Source organism: Sus scrofa, chromosome 7 (assembly GCF_054392235.1).
Source record: "Sus scrofa isolate SSC_HxYL_T2T_F1_AM1 chromosome 7, Sscrofa_HxYL_maternal_Yorkshire_Landrace_v2.0, whole genome shotgun sequence".
NCBI classification, from domain to species: domain Eukaryota; kingdom Metazoa; phylum Chordata; class Mammalia; order Artiodactyla; family Suidae; genus Sus; species Sus scrofa.
The window spans coordinates 134875040-134894325 of record NC_139389.1 but is presented as its reverse complement, the minus strand read 5'-3'; the positions used below and the strand labels follow the sequence as shown (position 1 = coordinate 134894325).

Here is a 19286-nt window from a genome sequence, read left to right as displayed (position 1 = left end):
CCGCCCAGGCCACCACATCTGCCCCTGCGGGACAGCCCGCGACGCTCACATCGGCCCACCGGCCGCGAAGCTCCCAGGCAGGCCAGGGACGCCGGAGGCCGCCTCGGGCTCCAGCGTCGGGGGCGCGGAGAGAGCCGGGTCGCGGGCGCGCGGGCCCCGCACACACAGGCCGACCCCCGCGCGCTCGCGCACGCCGCCCGGGGGCTCTCCGCGCACGCGCCGGCGCCGCAATCTCGGCAGCGCACTGGCTCCTCGCTGCCCCGCCCCCGCCCCGCCGGGCGTCGCTCCCCTCCGCCCCGCCAGCCCCGGCCTTCCCAGCATCCCGGCCCCGCTACGGCAAGCGGCGAGGCCCGATCCCGCCGGGAGCCGGGAGCCGGGAGCGCAGGGGCGGGGCGGCGCGCTGAGGTCAGCGCGGCGGCGGCCGGCCGGGCCGTGGTTGGCTGGGCCCGCGCTGGCCGCGCCCTGGTTGGCTGCGGGCCGCGGGGCTGGGCCGCCGGGTCGGGGCTGGGGTCGGGGCTCGGGCGCCGGCCGGGCTTGCGCAGCGCTCGGCTCCGCGCTGCTCCTGGTGGCCTGCGGGCGACGGGCGGCGAGGGCGCGGCCGCGGGCGGGGCCGAGGGGCGCGCGGCGGGGGCGAGGCGAGGGCGGGCCGCGTCGCGCGGGGAGGGCGGCGGCGCCGAGGGGAGGAGACCGGCCCATGGACCCGCGGGGCCCGGCGCCCCAGACGCTGCGCCGCCGGGACCGAGCCCAAGATGTCGGCCTAGGCCGGGGCGCGACGACGCGGACGGGGCGGCGACGAGGCGCCGCGGCTGCCGGGGCTCGCGGCCGCCGGGCCCCCGAGGGCTCGCCCTGAGGGACTGGCCGAGCGGGCGGCGAGAGGCCGGCGCGTGGGGAGCGAGCCGCGCGGCACCATGTCGGCCAAGGTGCGGCTCAAGAAGCTGGAGCAGCTGCTCCTGGACGGGCCCTGGCGCAACGAGAGCGCCCTGAGCGTGGAGACGCTGCTCGACGTGCTCGTCTGCCTGTACACCGAGTGCAGCCACTCGGCCTTGCGCCGCGACAAGTATGTGGCCGAGTTCCTCGAGTGGGGTAAGTGCGCGCGGGGCCCCCGCCTGACCCTCGGCCCCTGCGACCCCCTCCCGGCTCCCTCCTCCCCGCCCTGCCTCCTCCTGGGCCTCGGGCTTCCGCTCATCCCGCCTCGTCACTGCTCCCAGCCCCGCCGCCCCGGCCCTCTCCGCCCGCCCGTTGCGCGCTCGCCCCTTCGCCGCTCCTGGTCCCGCCCTGCCCTCCTCCTTGGCCTTCGCACCTCGGCGTTCGGCCGTCCCGCCCCCTCATCCTGCCCCTCGGAGCCACATCCTCCGTTCCCACCCCCACCCCCACCTCCGCCGGGCCAGCGCCCCGGCCGCTTCCTAGATCCACCCTCCGAGTCTGGATATCGTTTCCTGCAGCTCTCCCAGGGACATCCGCCCCCGCCCCCGCACCTCGCCTTTGGGGTCCGGAGTCAGCGTCGAGGTCCCCCCCCCCCCCCCCCGCTGGCTTGTAGCGGCAGCGGCGTCGGCTTTTCGCGTCTGCCTCCCCCACCCCCCCGCATCTCCGGGGCGCCCCTCCTAGGTGACACCCTGTCTGCATCCCCTTGGTGTCCAGGGCTTCAACCCCCCTTTTACTGTACTACTTTCAAGGGTATTTTAGGGTTCAGAGCTTTATCTTGAATACGCCACGTGAGAGCAAATCGAGTTTTGTCATTGTAATCGTACCAGACCCGTGTAATATGGGGGGGGGGGAGGCTGGAATTGTTAGTTTGTGGAAGTCACTTAAAAACTTAACTCATCCGGTTTTTGCATGCTTTCTCTAGTTGGAGCAGGATTCTAGAAATGCTGCAGTCATTGGTCCACTAAACTAAAACACTTTACCAGGACGATAATTTGATAAAGCTCTTTAATAGTGATCCTGAGAATCTGAAGAACAGCTGCAGGTGTAAAGCAAGCTCCTCTTAACTCTCTAACTCAGGCGACCTGTCAGGACCCTCAGACTCACCTGAAACTACTGATTAGGAAGATGAAGTGCTTATGTTCAGGGTTCAGGCCAAATCCATGGAAATCTTATCCTTTGCATCATTTGCGTCATTGGACTAGGACTGTTCAGTTTGAACCAGTAATTTCTAATCTCAAGGGCTGATAAAGCTGATATTTACCTGAAGAAACCAATGGCTGTATTCCATACTGAGGCCATCTACTCTGCCAAAGTGGTGATTGGAATTACTTAAGATGTGATGTTCTTTAGGGAGCTTCTTTTTTTAGCCCATTAGTGAAATAGTGGCATGATGTCTTGTGAGGGCAGTTGAAGGAGGCCCAGAGGCCCAGGACGGTCTGTTCTGCTTTATTTTGGTGGGGTTCTCCGTTCTAGGTTACATGCGGTATCAATAAAGTAAGGATGCTACTCACTTTCTGGGGTCGGCGACGTGATTTCCAGCGGAATGATCAGCAATTGTTGAAGATGGAGCCTTGGGTGCCTGTTGCGTCGGAGCCTGCTGAATGTTGAATTGGCCATTCCTTGCTGAGCATTTGACCTTTTATTTTATTATTCAAGGAATTTATCACATCTGTAGTTGTATAATGATTATCACAATCCAATTTCACATCTGGTCTTGAAATTGAGACATTTTCACAGCCATGTTCAGCTCAGTGCTTGGTGTGTGTGTAAAGGTGTGACTGTGAGGAGGCTGCAGAGGGGCGGTTGTGTTAGCAGGTAAGGTGGGGTCCAGCGGCCTGTGGCCTGGGTTCTGTGCGGTGCTCATTGGGTGGGTGTCCTAAAAGCTGGGCCCCCTGGGGGCCTGTGGTCCTTGTGCGACACCCTCACCACCAGATGGTACCAGGGATGGTGGGCTTCCCTGGAGGAAGCGCCTCTCAGCACGGCGGAGCCGTCGCTTAGAGATTTGGCTTTTCCAAGTCCAAACAGAAGCCGCGTGCTATGATAGAAAAATATTTGGGGAGTTTCCGTTGTGGCTTAGCAGTTAATGAATCTGACTAGCATCCATGAGGATGCAGGTTCGATCACTGGCCTCACTAAGTGGGTTAAGGATCTGGTGTTGCCATGAGCTGTGGTGTAGGTCACAGACTTTGCTTGAATCTGGCGTGGCTGTGGCTGTGGTGTAGGCCAGAGGCTGCAGCTCTGATTCGACTCAGCCTGGGAACTTCCATATGCCACGGGTACAGCCCCTAAAAAAGACCAAAAAAACCCCAAAAGATTCCTACTGCAGAGGTGTGAGTTCCATCCCTGGCCTGGTGCAGCAAGTTAAAGGACCTGGAGTTGGTGTAGCTGTGGCATAGTCCCAGCTGCGGCTCGGATCTGGCCTTGCTGTGGCTGTGGTGTCGGCTGGCGGCTGTAGCTCCAATTCGACCCCTAGTCTGGGACCCTCCACATGCCATGGGTGCAGCCCTAAAAAGCAAGAAAAAGAAATGTCTTGAAAATTGTATTCTGGCTTTTTGGAAATTACAATTACAAAAAAATTATGTTATCCTAGGAATTCAGTCTGTACAGAGGCGTAAACTTAAAATTACGCAGAAGGAGAATGGACTCTAATTTAAGGTGGCATTTTCATGGAATAGTAATGTACTTTATTTTTATTTACTTTTTTCGCTTTTAAGAAAGTTTTTTTTTTTTTTTAGTTTTATCGTAAGGCATTGCAGAAGCGGTATTTAATCTCGTGTACCTTAACCTCTGTACCGTCGTAACTCCCCCGTGGGTGTTATCAGTTAGGTGGTGTGTGGTCATCATTTAGTGTTTCTTGGAATGCCCAGTTATTGTGCTTGGACCGCGGAGAACGGTCTTGCAGATGGACTTGTTTGTGGAGCATCGTTTGGCTCCCTGACTTTGGAATTGCCTCTGCTCAGAGCATAGAGACAGGCTGGGAACCTGTGGGCCCTTGAGTTTCAGGATCTGCACTCTGCGTGGCGCCCGAGGCTCTGATGCCTTGAACCGTGTCGGGCACGCAGAGGGCTGCCCCTCGCTCAGTGTCTGCTGACAGGTGTGTGGAATCCTGAAACGTAATGAAGAAAAATAGCTGATTCAGCTAGAGTTTGAGACTTAGTGGGGAATCGCTAAGGAACTTTGGAAAGTATAAGGAATAAAATTTAAGCTTTGAAAGAGGATTTTCTTACCTCCTCCGTCGCTGCCTGGGTCGAGACCCATCCTGGCCATCCCTGTAGGTTTTGCCTCTGATGTTCCCTTGATTATGTTTATAGTTTGATTAGTTTCCTCTATGAAATCCTGGATCTTAATTAAGAGTTGGAAATATCCTGCTTTGCATGTGTATTTCTTCAAGCTATTTTTTAATGCAAGTTTGACAGCATTTGAAGCAGAGTCTTATGAAACACTTTGAAATTTGTAGAAGCAAACAGCAACAGAAATGGACAGCTAAATGAGGCGCCGTTGTCTGTCGTCTTTGTCATATAAAAATGCTTTTACACGTGTGAAATATCTCATGACTAAAAATAACCGCGGGTGTTATATGGGGGCAGAGCCGATGTTTGAAGTCCCAGCCCATTGGCATTGGCTGGACCACGGTGGCCGCCTGCTCTGGCCCCCGCGTGGCCTCCCCACCAGGCGGGACGCCTGCGGCTCGCTGCTGGAGGCAGACCTGAGCGTGGGTTCCCTGATGCCCAGGCCCGGGCATCGTCTCTCACTCAGTCTCTCACTGGGCCTCCGCACTTCCTCTGCGAGGGGCAGGATTAGCCCTTGTCGCTCTTTGAGTGGAGGTGCCCAGCCCTGGTGGACGTGGGGTGACGGGACCAAGTGTAGTACCTTCAGGCTGAACCGATGGATGGTGTAGAATTCCCAAGGTACATTTTAATCTTAATGGTTTCTCCAGATAGAATTTGCATAACGTGGGAACACTTCTTTAGAGTAACAGATTTAAGAAGCAGATCTTTTGAATAAGAACATCTAACTTGTAGGGGAATATTGGGATCGTGTAACAAAACTTGGGTTAGCATAATTAGACTTGTCAGGAGCTATTTGAAATGCTGAGGGGTGTCGTCTTCAAGGCATGCTTTGGAGCAGTGAGACTTTAAACATGAACCAGCCAGCCTTACCTTTTCTCTCTCAAAACCTTCTCCACTGACAGCTGGGCCTGGACGTGAACAGCAGTGTGGGTGTTAAATCTAGACTTGCAGGAAGTGAGGCTGGACTTGAAGGGAGGCCGTCTCGCTTCGGGACGCCGCTGCGTGAGCTCCCGAGAAGCCTTGAGATGGGCGACCACTTGCTTTTCAAGGAAAATTCTCAACCGCACTTAAGACGCAGCCCTGAGCGCGGCCGGCGGGGTGGAGGGAGCGCCCCGGCCTCTGCGGGGCCTCTGGCTGCAGCACCGCGTCCCAGGCTGGGTCCCCACGGAGCAGGCAGGACTGCTCATCCCAGACTAGATTAAGTGCAGCAAAACTGGGCAATGCTGTTCTTGTAAGGAGGCAAAACGTATTTTTTGAGACTAATACAGTAAAAAGATCACCCTGGAAGAGACCAGATAGAGATTTTTACTTTTTGCTTAATTCAAAAGGTGATGAAAAATAAAAGAAAATTTTGGAAGAATTAACCCCCCCCCAATCCCATCACCATAAGTAACCCCTGTAACCTGACACCTCTTAGTTTGGTTCCCAGCGTGTTCCAGAACACGGGTAGTTTAGGGTTATCTAAGATTTGTGAGAGAAGCTCACACAGGTGCCACCTGACTAATGAAAATGTAGGCGGAACACACACTTTCCTTATTTTATTTGTTTTTTTGTCTTTTTAGGGCTACACTCACAGCATGTAGAGGTTCCCAGGCTAGGGGTCCAGTCGGAGCTACAGCTGCCGGCCTACACAACAGCCACAGCAACACAGGATCTGAGCCGCATCTTCAACCTACACCACAGCTCATGGCAACGCCGGACCCTTAATCCACTGAGCAAGGCCAGGGATCGAACCCACGTCCTCATGGATGCTAGTTGGGTTCATTAACCACTGAGCCATGATGGGAACTCCCCTTAGATTTAAAATCATGTGTTTTGACAGTAAAAATTGTGTGTGGTAATTTTTGACAGTTTTATTTAAATTTAAAATCTACCAGAGAAACTTCATTTTCTTAAAAAAAAAAAAAAAACCAAAGTAGATACTACTTGTGAGATGAAGGTCAACTTTGCAGTATGATATTAAATAACCTGTGTTGCGTATTAGGTTTTCAGTCAGTTTTATTGACTGGTAATTGGCAACAAAATTGTTTTCAGAATTTTGAAAAAACGTTTCAAAAAGGATCAATTATATAATAGGAAACTTTGGGTTTTGTTATCTTTAGGACAGAGTTAGAGACTTGAGTTGTATCCCCCTTGCCGTTCTCGTTCGGGAGCTCCTTTGGAGACGGGCAGCTTCCTCTCCTCGGGGTCTGGTCGGTCGTAAGGCCTCGTAAGGCCGGATGACAGTGACTCTCAAATCAGCCCTGGGTTTGAGCACTCTTAGGAATTTGAGAGATCACACGATCCGCCTCCACGCCCCCTTTGGGTAAACCAGGCTCTGGGCGTCTGCCCTCGGCATTTCTGAGCAAGCAGCCCTCTGACCAGGGCTTCTGTCCTTCGAGGGCGTGATCAGCCTTGGTCCTCGGGGCAGGCCCTGGCTTTGAGATAGCTCGGCTTTCTTTTAACCCTTTTTCCCCACATTCCTGTTATCACTGGCCTAGCAGCCCTCAGACCTAAACGAAAGCCTTTCTCACTTGAAGATTTAAAAGCATCTACCAGATCAGTCTTTTTTTTTTTGGTTTTTTTAGGGCCGCACCCTCAGCATATGAAGGTTGCCAGGTTAGGGGTCGAGTCAGCTGCTGCCCTACAGCACAGCCACAGCAATGTGGGATCCAAGCCGTGTCTGCAACCTACACCACAGCTCGCTGCAACGCCAGGTCTTTAACCCACTGAGTGAGGCCAGGGATTGAACCTTCCTCCTTGTAGATATTAGTCAGGTGCGTTTTCGCAGAGCCACGATGGGAACTCCTGCCAAATCAGTCTTAAACTGCTTTTCACTTCATCACTCTCGCTTTCAAAACTTCTACAGTGACTTTGTATTCTGTGGCTTAAAAAAAAAAAAAATCAGATCTGGAGTTCCCCTTGTGGCTCAGTGGTAATGAACCCGACCAGTATCCATGAGGATGTGGGTTTGATCCCTGACCCTGCTCACTGGGTTAAGGTTCTAGCATTGCTGTGAGCTGTTATGTAGGTCACACATTCGGCTCAGATCCCACGTTGCTGTGGCGTAGGCTGGCAGCTGCAACTCCGATTCAACCCCTAGCCTGGGAACTTCCATATGCTGTGGGTGCATATTAAAAAAAAAAAAAATCCAGTCAAATCCATGGTCAAGTGTTAGAATTTAAAATTGACCTACGGAATTCCCGTCACGGCACAGTCCGAATCCGACTAGGAACCATGAGGTTGTGGGTTCAATCCCTGGCCCTGCTCAGTGGGTTAAGGATATGGTGTTGCCACGAGCTGTGGTGTAGGTCGCAGCCTCAGCTCGGATCTGGCCATTGCCTTAGGCCAGCAGCTGTAGCTCCAATTAGACCCCTAGCCTGGGAACTTCCATATGCTGCAAGTGCAGCCCTAAAAAGCCAAAAGAAAAAAAAAAAAAAAAAAAGAAAAACTAAAAATTGACCTAAAAAGATGCAGCTAATCCAAATCAAAACTACCATGAGATACCACCTCACACCAGTCAGAATGGGCATCATTAATAAGTCCACAAATAACAAATGCTGGAGGGGGTGTGGAGAAAAGGGATCCCTCTTGCACTGTTGGTGGGAATGTAAACTGGTACAACCACTATGGAGATACCTTAGAAATCTACACATAGAACTACCATATGACCCCTCAGTCCCACTCTTGGGCATATATCCAGACAAAACTCTACCTAGAAAGACACATGCACCCACACGTGTTCATTGCAGCACTATTCATAGTAGCCAAGACATGGAAACAACCCAAATGTCCATCAACAGACGATTGGATTAGGAAGATGTGATATATATACGCAGTGGAATACTACTCAGCCATAAAAAAGAATAAAATAATGCCATTTGCAGCAACATGGTTGGAACTAGAGACTCATACTAAGTGAAGTAAGTCAGAAAGAGAAAGACAAATACCATATGATATCACTTATATCTGGAATCTCATATACGGCACAAATGAACCTTTCCACAGAAAAGAAAATCATGGACTTGGAGAATAGACTTGTGGTTGCCCAGTCTAAGGCAGAGAGGGAGGGAGAGTGGTGGTTTGGGAGCTTGGGGTTAATAGATACAAACTATTGTCTTTGGAATGGATTAGCAATGAGATCCTGCTGTGTAGCACTGGGAGCCATGTCTAGTCACTCACGAGGGAGCATGAGAACGTGCAAAAATAGGATGTGTACATGTATGTGTAACTGGGTCACCATGCTGCACAGTAGGAAAAAAATGGGGAAATAACTATTAATAACAGAAGATATAGCCAATCCTAGTTTTAGAGGTTGAGATTAATGGCACTTCTGACCTTACCCTGTGGGGCGATTTTCTTTAAATATAATTTTATTAAAGCGCGTTTATTTAGTTTTCAAGTCAAGTGGCACCTCTGTGGAGTTAGGGTGCAAAATAGCAATCCCTCTACCGGCCTCTGTGCACGCTAGGTTCTCATTTCTCGTGAGCAGTCACTTTGAGCCCTCCTGCCTTTCCTTGTGATCAGCTGTCTTAGGATCGCATTCAGCTGCCCGGAACACAGAAGCAGGTACCAGTGACCTGAACAGACTCAAGGTGGACGGTGCTCTCGGGCCCAGGCTGGTGGCAGCCTCATTCCAAGAAGTCCTCGGGGACCTGCGCCCTGTTCCTGCTCAGGCCACGTCTGGGCTGATGGCGGCCACCCTGCCTGCGTTGCACACGCGGGGTGTTAAGCTCCTGGGGGTGAGGAGGGGGCTCGGGCAGCGGAGGTTCTTTGTCCAGCAGGCCCACCCGGGGTCCCCGCTTCTCTGTGGCTTCTGCTGCCGATGGCGACGTCGCGTTTTCCGCCTTATCAGTTAACTTCCTCCTGTGGAAGAGAAAGCTATGGAACCTGCTGTCTCTTCTCCCAGCACTGCCCGGAACACGTACCCCTTTCTTTTCTGTTTTTCCAAATCTGGCTGTGTAGTAATTTTTGTTTAAATCGATATTCAGCGTTTGTTGTTAGTGTCGGGGAAATATCTTCACAGCTCAGCCGCACAGGAGACGGTTCGGTTCTTGTGTTTTCACTACGGCAGGGCCTTATCTTTGTGTTTATTGGAATGCGTCGGCTTGGGCGCCAAGGGGCAGTTACGAATGTAGTCCAGGTTTTCGTTTGTTTCTAGGCTGGGGGTTGAATCGCAGCTGCAGCTGCCGGCCTGCACCCCAGCCACAGCACCTCGGGATCTGAGCTGCGTCACAGCTCAGGGCAGTGCTGGAGCCTGACCCTCTGAGCGAGGCCAGGGATTGAACCTGCCTCCTCATGGATACTCGGTGGACTCGTTTTCGTGGAGCCACAGCGGGCGCTCGCAGTCCGGGGTTTAAAGCAACTCCCCGGTGCCGTCAGCCGCCTGGAGACTCTGCCGCTTTCCACCCCGCCAGGGCTTCCATTTTCCTGCTCCGCTCGAGGCAGTTGTCGTCCTCTTGCCACTTGGACGTCGTCCTGGGAGTCCCTTCTCTCCGCGCCTCTTCTCTGTTGAACAGGAGTTCCCGGTTCCCGCGTCTTGTGCTCTGGGGCTCCCTGAGCAAGGGTTCACCAGGGAGGAGCTGTTGGGAGACCTAGTCTGGCTGGAAATGCCCGCCTTCCCCCGCGCTTGAATGGCAGTCGTTGAATTCTCGGTGAGAAGCTGTTCCTCCTCAGCGTGGGAAGGCCCATTCCACTGCTGTCCGCCTGCTGCTGTCCGCCCGGGACGGCGAGACCGAGTCTTCTCTCTGCAAGCTTTCGGGGCCTTCTCTTCACCCCTGATGCTCCTTGGTGGCCCTTTCTGGTGGGGACGCTTGGGTCCTCCAGCTCCAGAACTTTGCTGTGTTATTTCCTGGGGATCGCTGATTTCTCCATTCTAGCCTTTTTGATCTCCTGTTGTTTTATGTTGGACCTTCCGAAGTACTCAGCTCATTTCCTTTCTCCTACTTTTTTCCATTCTTGGCTCTCTTGTTCTTATTTTTCTAGCGGAGATCCTCAACTTTATCGTCTCGTCCTTACATTGAGTTTTTATTTCTGCTATCATAATTTTCATTTCTTTTAATTTAATTTTTTTTGTCTTTTTATTTATTTATTTATTTTTTGTCTTTTTGCCATTTCTTGGGCCACTCCCATGGCATATGGAGGTTCCCAGGCTAGGGGTTGGATCGGAGCTGTAGCCCCCGGCCTATGCCAGAGCCACAGCAACGCAGGATCCGAGCCACGTCTGCAACCTACACCACAGCTCACGGCAACGCCGGATCGTTAACCCACTGAGCAAGGGCAGGGACCTAACCGCAACCTCATGGTTCCTAGTCGGATTCGTTAACCACTGCGCCACGACGGGAGCTCCATAATTTTCATTTCTAAGTATTTCGTTCTTGGTATTACTTTTTATAACATCTTGTTTTTTGTTTCATGAAGCCAGTCATTTCAAGAAGCCTTTCTATTTATTTATTTATTTGCTTTTTTAGGGCCACACTCACGGCATGTGAAAGTTCCCAGGTCACATCTCCAGCCACAGCCGCAGCAGCCTGGGCTCCCCGACCCACTGTTTGAGGGCAGGGGTTGGACCCGCATCCTCACAGACGCGAGTCAGATTCGTTTCCGCGGCACCGCAGCGGGAACGCCTCTCTCCGTTGTTGGTTGATTTCTGTGCACACGTTTCGTTATGTGGATGTTTTCTGTTGTTTCCTGTGTTATCTTCTCTTTTATCCTGTTTCCTGCTTTGGTCTTTGTCGCTGGCGTTAGAGGCGCATCTTCCGGTGTCTGGGGGTTATTGGCTGTCTTCCATGGTTACGGGTGGACTGATTGCAAACTCTCCTCTTTAGGAAGTAGCATGAGGACCTTGCCAATTAGAGGGGCACTACCAGAGTTGCTAGAGTAGTTCGCTTTCTGGGCCTGTCATTTTCCTCAGAGTGGCGTTTCTGGTCTCCTGCCTGGATGGCGGGGAGCTGCCAGCTTTCCGGGGAGGTGGGTGAGGTGGGGGTGGGAGGAGATCTGGGTTATGCTTCTGCAGACTTAAGGCCAGTGCTCTGTTCTCTCCGTTACCGCTCAGCCTTTGAGGCACTGGTGCTGCCGATGCTTCCCGAGCCCCTTAGCTCACCGACAGTTGGCCTTCGGTTCTCCAGCTTTGCTAGATGAGGTGCCCGCTGTGCAGAAGTGGGTTGACTTTCCTCGTCTACCGTCCTCTCCTGTCGTTCATTCAGCAAGAATTCTTTAAGAACTCGAGACGTGCCAGGCACTGCCCTGGTAAACCAAACAAAATTCCTGTTCTCTGGCGCTCATGTTACCCTGACGGAGGCTGTGTCCCATTGTAATTGACGCTGTCCTTGCAGTGGGGCTTCCAGATGCGCAGGAGTGGGGGCTTTGTTCCCCACACTGGAGTTACCTGAAAGGTGCCCCAGTTCCGTCTCTAGATGGAGTCAGAGTGCAGAGTTAACCATTTTCTTTTCTGGATGGACTATGTTTCTCTTGTATCTACTCATTTATTAGAAAGCTTCCCCCCGTGTAGAAGGAAGAGACAGAAATACGGGAGGGCATGTTGTTTTTTCTAGTGATTGCACAACACGGGTCGAGAGGGAACGGAGAAAGGGTGACAGGTGGGAGGAGGGGCGTAGATGAAGAGTGTGTTGAAAGCAGAAGCAGGGCCGCGGGCGGCCTGGGTGCCCTGGGTGCGGCGGGTGCGGCAGGACGGCGCCCCCCTGTGGCGCTGGGCAAGGCGGCCGTGTTCCCAGCTGGGGGTTTGAGGCTCGGGGGCCCTCATACGTACAAACTTTATCTTTCTTGACATAGAGCTGATTCTGTTTAACTCCAGAATTTTTGGTATGTAGGAAAAAGTCGCCGATTTAAAGAGCAGAATAAGAATGTTCTTGGGGGGTTCTCCTGTGGCGCAGTGGGTTAAGGATTTGATGTTGTCACTGCTGGCCTGGGTGGGGTTCAGTCACTGGCCCGGGAACTTCTGCATGCAGTAGGCTTGGCCAATAAATTAAGAAAAGCTGCAGTTTTTTAAAAAAAGAGTAAAGAAAAAAATGTTCTTGCCAGTCATAATTTTCTAAAAACAAGTAACAGAAGTGAAATCCAAAGGTAGCTAGACCTGCCTTAGCGTGATACCCAAACTGCCTTTGAAGGCTGCTGCCCATTTGTGTGAAAGAACTGAATTGAAATCCTTGAATTTTGCTGATTTTCTAGAAGGAATTTAAATCAGGGGGCTAAATTTATTTTTTAAACATATGTATTTTTTCTTTCTTATGGCTGCACCCGTGGCACATGGAAGTTCCCGGGCCAGGGGTCAGATGAGAACTGCACCTGCCAGCCTGCGGCACAGCCACAGCCACATGGGATCTGAGCCACACCATCCTACATACCTACCACCTAAACTGCAGCTTGTGGCAACACCAGGTCCTTAACCCACTGAGCAAGGCCAGGGACCGAACCCACATCCTCCCAGACACAGGGTCAGGTTTTAACCCTCTGAGTCACAGCAGAAACTCCTAACCATGTTATTTTATTTATTTATTTATTTACTTTTTGTCTTTGTGCCATTTCTTGGGCCGCTCCCGCGGCATATGGAGATTCCCAGGCTAGGGGTTGAATCGGAGCTGTAGCCCCCGGCCTACGCCAGAGCCACAGCAACGCAGGATCCGAGCCGCGTCTGCGACCTACACCACAGCTCACGGCAACGCCGGATCGTTAACCCACTGAGCAAGCGAAGGGACCGAACCCGCAACCTCATGGTTCCTAGTCGGGTTCGTTAACCACTGCGCCACGACGGGAACTTCCTAACCATGTTATTTTAAACTTGAAGTAGCGTTCGTATTGATTCTTTATGATCGGCAACGATGTCGATTTCATAATTAATGGGTTCGCAGCAATCGGTTTGCAGCAATCACTAACAATAATTTTGCAGCTTGGTCACAAATGGGTTTGTTTCTTTTTTAACCTTAATTTTTTGTTTTCATTTTTGGCCGCCTCATGGCATGTGGAGTTCCTGGGCCAGGGATCAGATCGGAGCCGCAGTTGTGCCCTAAGCTGCAGCTGCTCTGGCAACGCTGGATCCTTAACACACAGTGCCTGGCTGGGGATCTAACCTGTGTCCCTGGGCTCTCAGATGCTACCAGTCCCATTTCACCACAGCAGAAACTCCTAACCCTAAGCATTTGAACTTAGATGGTTGAAAAAAGTCTTTTATTAACAAATCCCCTTTCTGATGTTCCTTTGAAGTAATAAATCTGTCGATGAAGCAGTGATTTCAAATACATAGGATGTGGAGTTCCCGTCGTGGCGCAGTGGTTAACGAATCCGACTAGGAACCATGAGGTTGTGGGTTTGATCCCTGGCCTTGCTCAGTGGGTTAAGGATCCGGTGTTGCCGTGAGCTGTGGTGTAGGTTGCAGACACAGCTCGGATCCCGAGTTGCTATTGCTGTGACGTGAGCTGGCGGCTACAGCTCTGATTGGACCCCTAGCCTGGGAACCTCCATATGCCACCGGAGTGGCCCTAGAAATGGCAAAAAGACAAAAAAAAAAAAAAAACAACAAACCAGGTAGGATGTATTGTCTACCTTGCAGTCATTTGGGAAGTTATTGGAAATGCCATATTTCCAATTTCACCAGTTAATTAAGGTGTTAAGGATAGCTTTTTTTTTTTTCTTCCTTTTTTGACTACCCAACAGCGTATGGAGTTTCTGGGCCAGGGATTATATCTGAGCCACAGTTACGACCTGTGCTGCAGAGATCCTTAACCCACTGTGCTGGGCTGGGGATCGAACCTACATCCTAGGATTTCTGAGGCACCGCCAGTCCCATTGTGCCACAGCAGGAACTCCAAGGATAACATTGTTTTTAGACTGTATTTGGACAAAACATTTGTCAAAAACATCAGGCATTACTTATGGTTTATGTGATCAAAGTGATAACCCGGATATATTTTCTTTTTTTTTTTGCGGCATATGTGAGTTCCCCGGCTAGGAGTTGAATCGGAGCTGCAGCTGCCAGCCTGCACCACAGCCACAGCAACGTGGGATCTGAGCTGTTTTTTTGCCTACACCGCAGCTCACGGCAACACCGGATCCTCAACACACTGAGCGAGGCCAGGGATCGAACCTGCAACCTCCTGGATGCCACTCGAGTTTATTAACCGCCGAGCCTCAACCAGAATTCCGAGGGTTCCCTTTTTCCTACACCCTCTCCAGCATTTATTGTTTGTAGACTTTTTGATGAAGGGCCATCCCACGTGCCGGGACTCAGACCCAGGCTAAACCCAGGTTGGGACTTAAATCCATTTAATTTAGAGTCACTCAACCTGTGTCTGGACTTAGGGAGCTTCGGGTTCTTCATGTCTCCACGCAGAAGGAGTTCAGCAAAAGACAAAGTGACAGGCAAGAAATAGGTTTATTAAGGCAGGACACGTGCACCTCTCACAAGTGGGCAGGCACAGAAGCGCCGCCCCGAGGGCTACAGTTTTATCTACAAGGGGAGTGGGGATTGGAAAAGCCCACTTCTTCATTTCTGGGAGTGGCAGCTCCTCCTTAGTGTCCGTAGGGTGTGTATTCAAATCAGCAGAATGGTGGTCCTCAAACTCCTGCCCTGGGTCTGAATCTGAACACAGGCCTGATCCCATCCCCACCCAGCGACCTGGGGCAGTTCTCAGGCCTCCACTAGTCAGGCAAGCCTGCTTTGTGCTGGTGGCTTTCTCCAGCAGTTGTGAACTTGCAGGGTCTCCCAGTGTCCCTGAAGTTTCCCTCTTTAACCGCGGTCCTTTAACGCGACTTCTGCAACTACCTGGGCCGACGCCATCCCTGTCAATAGTAGTTGTGATTGGCATTTCTCTACTAATGAGTGACGCTGGACATCTTTTCATGTGTTTCTTGGCCATCTGTATGTCGTCTTTGGAGAACTGTCTGTTTAGATGATCTACCCCCGCCTCCTTTTTGACTTTTTAGTGCTACACCAGGAGGCCTGTGGAGGGTCCCAGGCTAGGGGTCTCATTGGAGCTATAGCTGCTGGCCTACACCACAACCACAGCAGTGCAAGGTCTGAGCTGAGTCTGCGACCTACACCACAGCTCATGACAATGCCAGATCTTTCACCCACTGAGCAGGGCCAGGGATCGAACCCACAACCTCATGGTTCCTAGTTGGATTTGTTTCTGCTTCACCACAACAGGAACCTACCCATTTTTTGATGGGGTGGTTTGTTTTTTTGGTATTGAGCTGCAGGAGGTGTTTATGTATTTTGGAGATTAATTGCTTGTCAGTTGGTTCATTTGCAGATATTTTCTCCCATTCTGTGGGTTTTTGTTTTGTTTAGGGTTTCCTTTGCTGTGCAAAAACTTTTAAGTTTAATTAGGCCCCATTTGTTTATTTTTGTTTTTATTGTCATTATTCCAGGAGGTGGATCTGAGAAGATACTGCTGTGGTTTATGTCAGAGAGTGTTCGGCCTATGTTTTTCTCTAAGAGTTTTATACTATCTGGTCTTATATTTATGTCGTTAATCCATTTTAAGTTTATTTTTGTGTGTGGTGTTAGGGAATGTTCTAATACCATTCTTTTCCATGTAGCTGTCCACTTATAGCCCAGCGCCACTTATTGAAGGGTCTGTCTTTTCTTCATTGTATATTCTTGCCTCTTTTGTCATAGATTACTTGACCATAGGTTCGTGAGTTGGATGTTGGGCATTCTGTCCTATTCCAGTAATCCATATTTCTGTTTTTGTGCCGGTACCGTGTGGTTTTAATGACTGTAGCTTTGTAGTATAGTCTGAGGTCAGGGAGCCTGATTCTCCAGCTCCATTTTTCTTTCTCAGGATGGCTTTGGCTATTCTGGGTCTTTAGTACTTCCAAACAAACTTTAAAATATTTTGTTCTCCTTCTGTGAAAAATGTCCTTGGTAATTTGATAGGGATTGCATTGAATCTATAGATTGCCTTGGGTGGTATAGTCATTTTGATAATACTAACTCTTCCAATCCAAGAGGATGGTATATCTTTCCATCTGTTTGTGTCATCTTTGATTTCTTTCATCGACATCTTACAGTTTTCAGAGTACACATCCTTTGTCTTTTTTGGTAGGTTTATTTCTAGGTATTTTATTCTTTTTGATGTGATGGTAAATGGGATTGTTTTCCTGATTTCTCTTTCTGATCTTTCACTGTTAGTATATAGAAATGCAGTCAATTTCTGTGTATTAATTTTGTATCCTGCGACTTTGCCAAATTCATGGATGAGCTCTAATAGTTTACTCGTAGCTTCTCTAGGATTTTCTAGATATAACATCATGTCGTCTGTAAACAAAAACCAGCTATCAGCAGCATGAGAGGAACTTTAAACACATAGCTGATTAAATTGACTTTAGTCCAGAAAGGTTTCCTTGACCATTTATAGTTGCCAGATGATCACACTTCTTTTTCCTCCTTTTCTTGCCTTTTTTTTTCTTTTTCTTTTTCGGGCTGCACTTGCGACGTGGAAATTCCCAGGCTAGGGGTTTAGCTGGAGCTGCAGCTGCTGGCCTTTGCCGTGGCAACGCGGGATGCGATCTGCATCTGTTACCTACACCACAGCTCATGGCAATGCCAGATCTTTAAGCCACTGAGTGAGACCAGGGCTCAGACCTGTGTCCTCATGGATACTAGTCGGGTTTGTTACCACTGAGCTACAGTGGGAACTCCCTACATCTCTTTTCCTATGGCTTATTTTTTTCCCTACTACAGTAATCACTGTGGATTGTATTGCAAGTTTAATGATGCTCAAAATATTACATTTATTATCTGAGAAAAACATTCTCCAGTAAAATGAACTTTAAATGTTTTTAAAATAATGTTCGGTGTGGAGGAATGTAACTGTTGTTTTCCATTTTCCGAGTAGTGTTCTCCAGCAATGCATTTGAACAGGGGATTTAAGTAAACAGTCAGCGAATTGAAGTGTCCCTGACGACCTTTTGAAAGTAGCATCCAGAGTACTTACTGCTGTACTGGTATTGATCTGGGCTCAGGCTATAGATCTAGGACGGTGGACACTGAAACCATTAGCCGTGTCAGCTTTGCAGAGCTCATACAAGATTTTTACCAGCTCGTAAAATTGTTTTATTACCCAGAAGGAATGCCAGCAATAAAATGAATGAACTCACGGCCATCTGGACATGTAGCTGATTTTCATGCCCAGATGCGCTTGCAGTGAGGAAAGCTACGATGTGGTTGGGACCAGAGCGTGTGGTGGTTGGGAGTCAGTCTGTTTGGGTTTCAGTTGGTCTGAGTATTTGTGAGAGGAAACTCGTTTTCGGAAGTTTCTGGCTTGGTATCCCACGTCAAGCCTCTCCGTCCTCCGCTTAGATACAGAGCAGTGAATGACCCTGTGTTTAAAAATGTCATCATTCTTTTTTTGGAGTGGATTCAATTTTTCATACATTGATTCTTTGTTTTCATAACCAGTAATAACAACAGTGATAGAAGCTGTTGGTATTATTTCCTCATTCCATTAGGAAGCTTTTTTGTTGTAGGAATTTCAAACACACTAAAAGGTAGAGGGCAGGAAGTTCCCTGGTAGCCTAGTGGATTAAAGCTCCTGCATTGTTGCTGCTGTGGGGCAGGTTGATCCCTGGCCTGGGAACTTCTGCTTGCTGCACGCAGTAGAATATTGAACCCCTCGTTCCACTCACCCAGCTTCAACAGTTATTAAGCCATGGTCAGTGTTTGTTTGTTTTTTTTTGTCTTTTAGGGTCGTACCCACAGCATATGGAGATTCCCAGGCTAGGGGTCGAATTGGAGCTACAGCTGCTGGCCTACACCACAGCCACGGCTCAGGGGCTCGTTGCCTTCCCAAGACGCTGCTTGTTGCGGGGCCCAGAGACGGGGCCTCCAGGCGCCTGTGAGCTGGTCCAGTGGGGGTCAGAGGAGCCTCTGCGCTCTTCTTTTTTCGTTTGTGTTTAGTGCCGCACCCAAAGCGTATGGAGGTTCCCAGGCTAGGGGTTGGATCAGAGCCGAAGCCGCCGGCCTGTGCCACAGCCACGCCAGATCTGAGCCTCGTCTGCAAGCTACACCACAGCTCACGGCAACACCAGATCCCCAACCCACTGACCAGGGCCAGGGATGGAACCCGATTCGTCCTGGATACCAGTCTGGTTCTTAACCTGCTGAACCACAGCGGGAACTCCAGCACTCTCTTCTCAAGCTGGGGTTTGCTCTCATCACTGCAGGTTGTGAGTGAGGAAGTGACAGGGCAGGTGGAGGCGAGAAGTGGTGGAAGGTGTCGTGTCACCTCCTGTCCTTCGGTACAGACCCACCCTATGCCTAAGCCCGCAGCACGCGGAGGTTCCCAGGCTCGGGGTTGAATTGGAACTGCAGCTGCTGGCTTGCGCCACGGGATCTGAGCCTCGACTGTGACCTCTACCACGACGCACCTGGGACCCTTAACCCACGGAGCGAGGCCAGGGGTCAAACCCGAGTCCTCATGGTTACTAGTCAGATTTGCTTCTGAGCCACGACGGGAACGCCGCAAGGCAGGTCTTGTATGAATGTAGTCGTTGTTTGCTGGAGACACATCGGGGTTGACATTAGTGAGGACTCTTTTTTAAAAAACGTGTTGCAGTGTGGTTGGTTTATGATGCCGGGCTGCTCTCTGCCCTATGGCAGAGCCACCCGTTACACACACGCGTCCTTCTCCAGTTTGGTTTGTCACAGGGTATTGAGCACAGGTCCTCTGCCCCACAGAGGGCCTCGACCTGCTGGCCAACCTGCCCTGTGTGTGGTGGTTTGCATCCGCTAAGCCCAGACCCCAACCTCCCCGCCCTTCGCCCTTGGCACCCGCAGGTCTGCTCTGTGTGCGTAGCCGGGCTCTCGTGTGTTGTGTCTTAGATCCCGTGTGTCAGTGGAGGACTTGCTTTCTAAAATATGACCTTAAGCTTTTGGCTTTTTTCGTCCAGCTGCGGAAAGTGTGTGTCTGCCGGTGATGCTGTGCTGTCCGGGGGCCCAGGCAGAGCCTGTGCTTTTGATCCGTTAGGGGAGCCAGGAGCTTCCTGCAGGGAGCCTTCAGGGGAGGAGCTAAGTAGGGGTGTGTGCGCACATTTAGTTCACTCGGAATCACTAGACTTTCTGGAAAAGTGTGG

The 19286-nt window shown here is 50.8% G+C and overlaps 1 protein-coding gene across 4 annotated transcripts in view; it reads left to right on the top strand.

The window, feature by feature from the left end:
* The first annotated feature begins 682 nt into the window (after nt 1-682).
* CDC42BPB (CDC42 binding protein kinase beta) overlaps nt 683-19286 on the top strand; it is a 103456-nt gene continuing 84852 nt past the window's right edge. For all 4 annotated transcript variants that reach the window (XR_014811375.1, XR_014811374.1, XR_002341125.2 and 1 more), the window contains exon 1: nt 683-1083. Coding sequence is in view for 1 of the 4 variants with exons in the window: in XM_021081621.2 (XP_020937280.2) it covers nt 909-1083 (175 nt within the window). In the remaining 3 variants the exon portion in view is untranslated. The remainder of the gene's footprint in view (nt 1084-19286) is intronic.